The sequence below is a fragment of the Centruroides sculpturatus genome, unplaced genomic scaffold (assembly GCF_000671375.1).
Source record: "Centruroides sculpturatus isolate CEXI.00-Female unplaced genomic scaffold, Cexi_2.0 scaffold813, whole genome shotgun sequence".
Taxonomy (NCBI): Eukaryota; Metazoa; Arthropoda; class Arachnida; order Scorpiones; family Buthidae; genus Centruroides; species Centruroides sculpturatus.
The window spans coordinates 5,565-17,034 of record NW_019385070.1 but is presented as its reverse complement, the minus strand read 5'-3'; the positions used below and the strand labels follow the sequence as shown (position 1 = coordinate 17,034).

At 33.6% G+C, this 11,470-nt stretch overlaps 1 protein-coding gene across 1 annotated transcript in view; it reads left to right on the top strand.

Moving 5' to 3' along the window:
* LOC111634208 (protein transport protein Sec16A-like) overlaps positions 1–11,232 on the top strand; it is a 101,042-nt gene extending 89,810 nt beyond the window's left edge. Inside the window, exons 17-19 of the mRNA XM_023378927.1 lie at positions 2,059–2,181; positions 10,490–10,602; positions 10,682–11,232. Of these exons, the coding sequence (XP_023234695.1) occupies positions 2,059–2,181; positions 10,490–10,602; positions 10,682–10,795 (350 nt within the window). The 3' untranslated portion in view covers positions 10,796–11,232. The remainder of the gene's footprint in view (positions 1–2,058; positions 2,182–10,489; positions 10,603–10,681) is intronic.
* The last annotated feature ends 238 nt before the right edge of the window (positions 11,233–11,470 follow it).

Below are 11,470 nucleotides of genomic sequence, written 5' to 3'. Positions count from 1 at the left end.
CAGGGGTCGGCAACCTGCGGCTCTTTGGATGTGAAGCTGCGGCTCTTTAGTTCCATACGCAAATATTATTTATTTTATCAAAAAAAAACATTTAAAAATCGTTCTGAATCGATTAACTGATCGATTAACGAGGATTCGGCACCGATTCCATCTCTCAGCCACTTGTACTTGCTTTTCATCGCACCCCTCCCCCGTGAGACGCGTCGTCACTGTCGTCAGTCCGTCGGAAGCTCTCGAATGACGCCGTCATCGGATGTTTCTATGAGGTTTAATTCGCTTTCGATGCAAGACAATTCTGAATAAATAGATTAGTTTTTTTATCAAAAAACTTTATTTATGCGAGTACTATTTATTGTTGGCAAGAAAAAATTTTGTGGCTCTTTAAAAACTTTGAAATTTTGTAAATTGTAATTTTTGGCTCTTCCGACTCAAAAGGTTGCCGACCCCTGTTCTAGTCCAAATATCTTGCAAACTTGGGACTGAAAATGATCTGGATTTCTGGATACAGACTAAATATGTACTTAAAATATAAAATAAACAATAGAAAACAAAATAAAACTATTTTCAACACACCATATGCCTGAAATTGGTATTGTGCAAGTCATATATTACGAAAACCAAAACAAAGTGACCATGCAGCCATCTAACTACAGCCTGCCAAATTCAAAACTAGCCAATTTTCTGGTGATTCTAGATTTCTGGATGTTCAGTACTGTATTTATAATGTTATTTTTTAAAAAATGCCTTTTACAAAGGTTTTTTTCTAGCTAATTGATTTGATCCAGATGTCCTGGCATTACAATAACATAATATTTTGTGATTAACTGATAATTTACAAACTAACAGATGTATAATATTTTTAATTTGAAAGATGAGAAGAAACATGCAGAATTATGTGCAAGTGTCTGTACAAGCATTTAAACTCATTTTACGAAATGAGAAAAATATGCATATTCTATATTTTCATTAAACTGTTTAAATAATCATTCTTTAAAAATAATAACTTTTCAGTTCATCTAAAAATTTTCAGAATTAAATATTCCATTTTCAAAGGAGCTTTTTTAAATTCCATAATTTTAATCATGTTAAAATAAATTCTTACAGAATTTGCATTTGAAAAATAGAAACCTGTCAAATGTAACGAAATAAGTTTACTGCCTTTATAAATTTCAAAAAGCAATATAGACACATTCATATGATGATAAATTTTATCATGAAATAAAGGCAAAATTCTATTTTATTTAGTGAAATAGGTAAGAAAGTGCCAAAAGTAACAAAAAATAATTATATAGAAACCTTTACTATATTGTTATATCTAGTAATTTTTTCAATATATATGAACAAATAAAACAAAAATGCATATTTTTAAAATAAACATTAAACTCCTTAAAGATTGCATTTAATGAAAGTCACAAAGCTAGTCTTAATTTATTTAATAATTTTGAAGTGTCAATATAAATTGAAGGTTTTTGTCACATCTTGTTTATAATATATTTAGTACTTTTATGGTAGATACACCATACTGAATTAAAATCCTTAGTTGAATTTTCAGCCCATGTTTACTATTTGAGAATAGTAATTTGGCAAAGACCTAGAATTTTTGAGAGTTTGTGACTCTAAGATGATGCCAAACATCTTGGAAACATGAGGATGACACATGAAACACATTCTGTAAACACCAAGGTAAAGATTTGGCAAAATTTCTGTTGTGTTACATGCAACATACAGTATCATGACTTCAAAAATTCAAAAGTATCATTTTTGAGATATTAACAATTTTGTATGTTAGATCTACATTTACTATCTACCGTGTAAATGCTGATTGCTTTAACACCCTATACACTTCAGAATCTACTTCATACAAAATTAAAATGATTAATTTGTCAGAATCAATAATTTCTCATGAAATAAATATGATTTTTTTAAATTTAATTTTCATTAAAAAAAAACAGTAATTATAAATTGTACATCAGACATTTTGTTAAAATTCTTCAAATTAAAGTGCTCTTATTTAATTTTAACTAATAGTGCTGGATATTATTTTTTCTTATCTTTTAGGTATGAGACAGAATTATGTAGATGTTCTAAATCCTAGTTCAAATAGAAACAATTCAATGCAAAGTGATACACTGTCAAAAGGTGAAGAAAAACCCATGCCAACATTTTTTGTTCCTCAACAAGGTAATTATGATAATAGTAAAATTTACATAAATTTTGTATGCTTTTTATTTGATAAAAAATTATTTTATTTAATTAACATTTATCCACAAGATTAATCCATCTAATAAAAAATGTATCTATATTAATATTTTACAATTATGATTTCAACTTCTATCACTATCATCAGACTTGATAGATATACTGGTCCTTGCGCTGCCAAAACTCTAATGCTACAATACTGGCATAATAAATATTTCTGCCACTTCGAATGCTTCAATCATGTCTATGCGCAAGTTTGGCTTCAGCATAAAGAGAGTCAGCTGTAAACATTTGAAATTCTTTTAATATATGAAATTTTCTTGTTTTTAACTCAGATATTGCTTTTGTCTTTTTCAAAGGACTGCTTATAAATACTATTTTAATTCAGTTTTGAACATAATTTTTTCATAAATGTCATTAATATTTATATATCTATTAACTGTCACTTTCACAATTTTAGACTTTAAATTGATTAGACTATTTGTTTTTTGCTTACAATTTGAGTTCATTTTTAAATATTTTGGGGAGTTTTTGTTGTGAGAAAACAGTCAAAAAATTTATAGTAAAGTTTGTATAGTATATACATTATTAATATGGGATGTCTTCAGCATTCCCAAGAACTCTCTGAATCAGGAAGAAAAGGAAAGGTTGAAAATTATATACATTTAATTATGGAAAGGTATAGAAATGTTAAACCATATGTTAGGATAGGATAGATTTAGTGTTACAAAAAAAAGAGATTAAGATTTAGGATGGCTTTGGAGTTTATCAAGGTTAAGCCCACATTTTTTTTATTTATTAATATTATGTAAATTATTGTAGTTTGCAGTGAGAAAAGAGCTATGATATCTGTTGGGTGGGCAAGCAAGAGTTCAGTTGGGAGCCGAAATGTAAGTTTTGCAAAATGCATGGGAGCCGCAGTTATGTATTTTTTTTATTCTGTACTGCAGTTCTGTACATTTTTATTCTGTACTGCAGTTCTGTACTGTACTTTGATTTTATTATATAATATTCTAGCTGTGGCTCAAAATGTATCTATTATAAATGTATAACACTCCCCGCGGGAGAGAATTTTGAAAAATCCCTTTTTAGTGTACATTCTCTTAACGTACCCTAGTAAAACGCAATCAAAAACGCAAAAATCCGCATCTAAAATAGTATAATAGAAGCCGAGTTCTTCACAGTAAGCCTTAATTTTGTCCCTCTCCCCTGGTGGGAATTTCGACATCTATATAATATACAAGTTTGGACACGTGCACTGCATATCTTGCCGACCACGTGACTGCACTGTGCGGTTACACCAAAAATATAATGATATCTTTTAATTTATATGAATGTTTAATGGAATAATATACAGCCTATGTCCACCCTGAAAGTCCATTCTAAATATTGGTAAAAGAATTTTTGAAATTGGATGAGTAGTTTCGGAGATTACCTCCTACATATATACAAACTTACAAACTTTGCCTCTTTATAATATTAGTATAGAAATATAATATAAAACAAATATTGAATTTTTTTAATAAACATATTTTCACAGAATTGTGGAAATAAAATTGTAAAAATAATAATAAAAAGCAGAAATTAACACTTTCAGCAAGAGCCACATGCAGCTCTCGGAGCTGATTTGCCCATATCTGATATATGTTCACAATTTATATTGTGTTTATTAATGATATAGAGTGAGATTAAAGTTGAGCCAAAAAAAAGTTAGGAACAGGTTAGAGAAGGGGATTAAAGTCAGTAGATTTAGTTCTTGATTTCAAATATCGGCTGTTGGAGGAAAAAGAGGAAATTCTAACTATTTAGACAACATATTTACAGGCACATAATAACTTAGAGATGATTAGTGGATGATGAGTTAGAAGTTGATAAATAAAATAGGTAACTGTAGAATGGCAGTATTATTTGATATTGACAGTGCTAGTGATTAGTGATGACATTGAGGGTAAAAGAAAGATATGTTTGTTTACATAGGTCTAAAATATCACTAAAGACAGGTGTAGTATAAATCTTCATTTGTATTGTACTTTTGATAATGCAGAATATTATATAAATTACCGAAATATGTAGAGCCAATGTGAGTGTCATAAGAAATGTAATTTCTCATTTCAAAATTACAAAACTATTTCATCCTAAATACTATTTCTCATTACACTAAATCAAGTAAAATTGCATAGCACACTTTATGTAATATTAAGTAAAGACAAACTATTTTTTAAATAATTTATTAATCTGGATTAAACTTTTATGGCTAATTAAATGTATCAGAGGATAAGCTATGGTTTTCCTAATTATATTGCCATACATACGTAATAAAACAAAACAGTAAAATGCAAATTTATTTACTTATTTTATGATTACCTATTTATTAAATAGATATATTATACTCAGAACATTATCTACAAAACTTTCACAATATGTAGCAATATAACTGTTTTAAACATTATAAAAGAGCTTCTTGTCTTGAAAATTGTTGAAACTAATATCTCAAATACTATAGTAGAGGTAACAGAGATGTGTTACAATGCTATTGATAGCATTAAAATGATAAAAATGACACATCTATCATCAGAATGCAATCTTCTATGTTACCAGTAGTAGTGTGATAAGTCTCTGTTATCTCTACTATAGTATTTGAGATATTAGTTTTAACAGTTTTAAACAGAGATCTATTTAAAACCTGAATAAATTAAATTGAAAATATAACTCTTTTTGATTTATCCACATCCTCATCTGTAATTTAAAATTATTGTGTTATTAATTTTTTATAAATCAAATACAGTGGGTGATCGGTTAACAAACAAATCGGATAATGAACACTTTTGCGAAAGATTTTTATGATCGGACAATGAACAATTCACTGAACAAACATAAAAAGAAGCGACGAAAATAGCAAATACCGATCCCTTGTATTCAGGCAACAATTTGAAGCTTTTTGGATTTGAGTTGAGTCGAAGAGTAAGCAGGCTGTCTGGTGACTTAGCTCTTGTGAAGCGGAAGTAGAAGATTGGGGTGGGTTGTGTTGGTTAGTGAAGGAAGGGCGATAGCTGATAGGAAAGGTGTGAAGGGAAGTTAGTAGGATGGGGTCCCATTGGCGCCTTGCGTCGGCATTTATTGAGAGGACAAGACAATATACATTATACAAGTACAATATACAATATACATAACAGAGTCCAATCCGGATGGGTGGTATAGGCTCGGGATTCATAGAATCACCTGGTTGCTACATAGGATAATCCGGTTTTACATACCCGTACGATGCGGTAGACAAGATTATATACAAACAGAATCCAATTTGAACAGTTGACATGTGCGCAGTATACAAAGCAGATCCATTTTATATATGCATATGATGAGAGAGACCAGTACAGCAGAGGCCGCCTTAAACGATTAGGGGCCAAGAGCCAAATACCGAGAACACTAAGCATACAACAAATATCAGAGCAGTACATGTTATCAGAAGAAGAGATGCACCACATGACATCAAGACACACTGTTGTTTTGAAAGATTTCACAGTCCAAGGCGAATTTTTCCAGTTGGTGTAAGTTCTTCGTGGCGCAGAAAAAGTCCCATGGTGGGGGCCAACTCTTGCTGTTGGAGACACAGTAGTTTTTTAGTATTTGTCTTTGGCTTGTATACTTAGTGCAACTCAGTATGATGTGGTTGATGTTCCCGATCGACGTACCATCACAATCACAGTAGCTGTCCACCTTCTTTTTTATATGAGCCAAGTAGCTAGGAAGGTTCCCATGGCCGGTCAGGAGCTGCATGAGACCATAGGAAGGTGAGAAGTAATTCATAGTGATCCGGTTTGCAATGGAGGGTAGAAATTGGTAGGTAATCCTGCCTGTGCTAGAGTTGGTCCATTCTTGTTGCCAATGATCCATGATTTTGTTATTGATGTACCTGTGGATGTGGCTTAGAGGGAGTTTGCTGAAGGTAGTCGATAGTACCGCGTTGCCTGCCGCCCTTTTAGCAAGCTCGTCCGCTCGTTCGTTACCTGGCTGGCCAGAATGCCCGGGGGTCCAGCTGAAATTGGTGGGCCTGAGTTTAAATGTCTCGCTAGGTGTTGGATTTTAATCCCTGTTTCAGTCTGCTTCTTGCCCCCTTGTATGCTCCTTAGTACGTAGCGGCTGTCCGTAATGAAGTTTATCGTGCCATTCATTTTTTTTTATATTTCTGTTGACGTAGGAGAGGGCCCTTTCCATTGCCCAGAGCTCGATAGATTGAGAGATAGATTGATAGATTGCCCTGATTGCTTGAGCAGAAATCAGCCAATCTATAATATTCCTCGTGTGCAGTGGAATTTAGACGGTTATTATAAACCACAAAGGCCGCCCCTGTACCCTTATCGCTGCTGGCCCCATCTGTGTAAACATGTCAGTTGTAGTTGGAATGGTCAATTTCATTAATGTGCGTGAGTATGGCATCCATCTCTGCTGGGTGGTTATGAATGGCAGTACCAGTTTTGTAGTAGTCCACACCGTAGGCCTTAATTTGGTCCATTATATCAGCGTCCTCTTGTGAGGTGTTGTTTCTGTAGGTAATTATTTGGTTGTCTTCCTCGTTGAGGCGACTATTTTCCTTCTTAAGTGTCCTGGACCAGACCATACTGTTGATTTTTATATGACTTGGTTCAATATTTGCGATGGCAAGGAGGGCATCTGTAGGTGCTGTGCGGTAGGCTCGGCAAATTCTGATGGCGAACGATCTTTGGACCGAGAGTAGTTTCCTTTTATTGTGCACGATGGTGGCTCTGTCGCCCCAGATTTGAGCAGTGTACAGGAGCGCCGGCTCAATTGCTCCTTTATATATTAGTCTGCAGTTTTTCGTGCTGATCCCCCAAGAGTTTCTGGTGATGTGATATAGCATGTTTGCTCTCCGATTTATTTTTTTACAGAGCTCCTCGATATGGGTCTTGTAGTTCAGAGTAGGGTCGAGTAGTATTCCCAAGTATTTTAAGTGTGTAGTTATCTTGATTTTTTGATTATTGATGTAAAGGCTGAGCGGCCTTTGTAGTTGTTTCCTGTTTGATTTTTTGGTGCAAACCAAGGCTTCGCATTTCTGGTAGTTAATCGGTAATTTATTTTCCTTACTCCAATGGTTTAAGATTTCGAGGGTATTGTTTCCAGTCTTCTGGAGGACATCACGGTTCTGGTGCCTCACCATCAATATCGTGTCATCTGCGAAGCCTTGGATTTGAGCGTCAGTTGTTTTTGGGATGTTATTCAGAAGGTCGTTATAGACAAGGTTCCAGAGGCCGGGTTTTTTCCGTTTTAACCCGGAACTTAATTCCCTTGCCAGGAACAGCCGATACTTGCCTCATGTTTATGCCTAGACTTGCTGGGTCTATCTTTTCACTTATAACATTCATCATCTCCTCTGAACATAGATCTTCCCCTTCTTTTGTCACTGTTGACACTATCATTAAGTCTTGTGTCTTCTCCCCTTGCTGGGATGTAGCAATAGTGTCAGTTATTATATTTGTGGTACGGCTTCCTCTATGAGAGGTGGACCCCCTTTTTGCCACTTCCATGTAGCTGCTGTTACTCTCTCCTGCACTTTCTTTGGTCCTTAGGGCTAGCACAATACCGTAGATACTATTAGCGGCGGCGTGCATATTGAACGCTGCTCGCCTGATGGCTTTCCTATTGCTCACTGATACTGAGCCATGGGAGTTCGCCGGTACAGCTTGCATAATTATATCGAGTCCCTGGGTGATTGTCTCTAAGAAATCCATCTCTGGGCGATCCATCATTAAAGATTCGTCGTGAAGACACGGAAAAATACAAAAACAGCCCGACAATATACAAACGCGGGTAACCTAGGATGATGTGACCAGCGAGACCCGAAAAACGAGACGAACACCCACCGAATTAGGGTCGGTTAGGGTACTTTACCCGGCCACGTGCAGAGGTCAACGACCTTTGATTCCTTTGTCTGGTACAGATTTAAGATCGCTCGTTATTTTAAGGCTAATATACATGGACACATGAAATTTAGTACACAGGTAGTTAATACATAGATAAAGGAACTGCCGAATAAGAAGGAGAACGGTGGCCCGAGAAGCCTGCACGACGGCCCAAACCGTGACTACTTTCGGTCGTTGTAGAGCGTGAACAAAATGTCGGAGCGAAAATTCAATGACGGCGTTGGAAAGCCCGTAAAAAGCCGAGAAAAATGATGTATTACACTACTTCTTACCGGCGGGATTCACCCGGAAATGGCGGACGGAAAACACAAAAATTCTGGGGGTCCTAACTACTGAACCATTGGTCCGATCTGGAAAAATCCAAAGTCGTTCAACAGCTCGTGAAGAGACGAATCCGGCGATATAAGTTAATCCACTGATTGATCAAAAGTAACACCGATGCGGCGATCCAAAAACAGAGCACATCCACTCACTGCCTAACTGACCAGCCCCCATACAGTACTACCAGCTTTTTGGAGTGCTGGAGACGTCGACATCGGCACTCAACCCGGAATATACTCATCAGATAGTATTCCTCCGAACTTTGAAACTCTCCCTTGTAATTCCAGCCTTTTATTTTTCTGACAGAAACAATTCTTTTATAGTATTCGCGAGACTGTCGGGCGGGCACTCGTTAAGTTTTGCGTCTAATTTTATTTTCGAAAGGTAAAATAGCAAAGGTAGAGAGTGGGCAGAAGATGTCTGATGTTGCTGGGCAGTATGGCTTGGACAAAACTACAGTAGGGCGCAGTTCAATCTTATCTAATAAAGATACAGTATAATCAAAAAGACTCAAGCAGCTAAAAGAGTAACAAAAATCACATCTGAGAAATAAAGAACATTGAAGAGCTTATAATGGAACCTGAAACAGATCTGATGACAGAAGACCGCCAAGAACTCTTGAATGAAGAACATCAAGAAACTCAGCAAAATAGGTTTTATTATGAAAAAGAGGATTAATGCCGATATCTGCTATTAATTAAAGATCTTTTGAAGAAGTAGGGGATGTCAGATCAACAGTCTTACAATGGCATACAAACCAGGTTGAGGTTAATAGGCTTGGGGGATCTCTACAATTACAATGCTATTAATTACTTATGAAAATCCTGAAGAAGAGAGAAAAGCAATCGACAGACAGATTCTTTAACCCTACAAACAAAAAAACATAACTAATAAAAAATATATACTTTCTTACTACGTTCATTTATATGTAATAATAAAAATACATATATACGCAGTCTTGCATTTTTATTTTTTGGAGTCTGCAGAATGAATTAATCAAATTCCCATACAAACGTATGGTAAATTGATAATTGGTTAACAAACAATTCAGATTACAAACAAAGTCTTGGAATGGATTATGTTTGGTAACCGATCACCCACTGTATACTTTTTCTTTCTTTATACATGATGTAAAATTTTAAAAATGTAATTACAAATAAGATTTTGACAGAACAATAGAAAAGTTACACAAATGCTTGAAAACAGTAAAACTCTACCTACTAACCAAATAGATAAACCAACTTCTCACCTAAGTACGACTAATGCCAGCTATCAGCAACCTGACGCATTAATTGTACTTTAGAATATAGCACAAGGACCAGTATATCTATCAACTCTGCTATTATTCATAGACAATTTTTTTTATGGGAATAAAAATCAAAATTTTTTAAAGAATTAACATATCTCTATTCTTATTTGTGCTATTTTAAAAATTATTAAAATTAATTAATTTTACCATTATTTTTGAAGTCAAAACAAATTTGAATAAAGTTCTAATAAAATTTCAACATCAGAAGATATATTTGCACCAATGAACAGTTCAAACTGTTTCTGAAAAATATATCCAGTAAAACATTAATGATGTATTAACAATTAATCACATGTTAATTTACAATGGTTCAAGATGATGAATTTTTATTCTGCTGTAACACTTGAATACTGAACAATATCATTCTTTACATAATTCTGATTTCAAAAACTAGTTTATGCCACTCTAAAATCAATTGTAAAAATTCTTCTAAGACTGAACAAAAAGAGAACAAGAATGTGTTCTAAAGAATTGAAAGAATAATATATTTATCAATAGTTTTTTTGAATCAGTAAGTTAAAATTAAATATTAATCTGTAATATTCCAAACTATATACCAGTCTGTTTTCTGTTGCTAAATATTTTCAAATCATAAGTAATTCAAGTTTTATCAAATTAGTTTTGATTTTTAAAAACAAAGCTGCAATTAATTTGCTTACTCAATTAAAATTATATTTTGTAACAGATAATACTGCAGAATTAAATTTAATTTTTATTATTTCAGTTGCTCTTCCCGAAAGTGAAATGCCTGATTTTACGTTGCAGACACAGTCCTCTGCAATCCCATCTCCACCACCCTTACCTGAAGATCCATATCAAACCGAAAAATCTGCTGAGGTAATGAGTAAGAAATAATGATGGTATACAACAACTGAAAATATTTTCTTGTGATACAAAATTTTATTTTCTTATTCAGAGTAATAATTTTTCGCCAATGATGTTTGATCCAGCAGAATTTACCAGCAGAAACGGAAGTAATGTACAGAGACCTGGAATGGAAAGATTAGCACGGAGAGCATTTTTAACATGATAATTTTTATTAATTCCTATTTTTGTGATTTTGTAAATTGACATTATAAGCAAATGAATCAACTTTGATGCTGCTTGTTTCATCTCAAAAATGGGTTGTTGAGTTGTACATGTAAATTCCGACTAAATATTTCAATGACGTTAAGGTCGGAAAGTTTTTAATTTTCTGGAAGATGGGAATTACTTGTTATTTCACAAGGTGCACTTATTTTGATATAGTTACATGAAATAATATATTTAAATTGAAGATTAAAATAGGTTCTTTTAAAAAAAAGTTGTAGTAAAGACGACAACTGCTAATTGCATAAGTAGGGACAAGGAAACTTGTCTCAATTGTATTCATTTACTGTAAAGATAACATTTCTGATATTAGTTTTTCTAATGGATGTGGTATATATTTGAATAAAACGTTTGACGGGGATTTTTTTTTCTCTCTAATTAATGTTTAATGTTTAATCAAACAATGATGTACAGTTGCAGTTTCCTATTGAAAATTCAAACTATTTTCAGACTGTAAAGATATTTTAGAAAAGGATACATAAAATGAAAATACATATATTTTTCTGTAATTGAATTAGTACAATTTTTTCGTAATTCTATTCTATAGAAGTAATAGCTTTTTTTCTCTGTAGTTTTCAAATAAATATTTGTCTTAAATAGAATTAATGAAATTCAT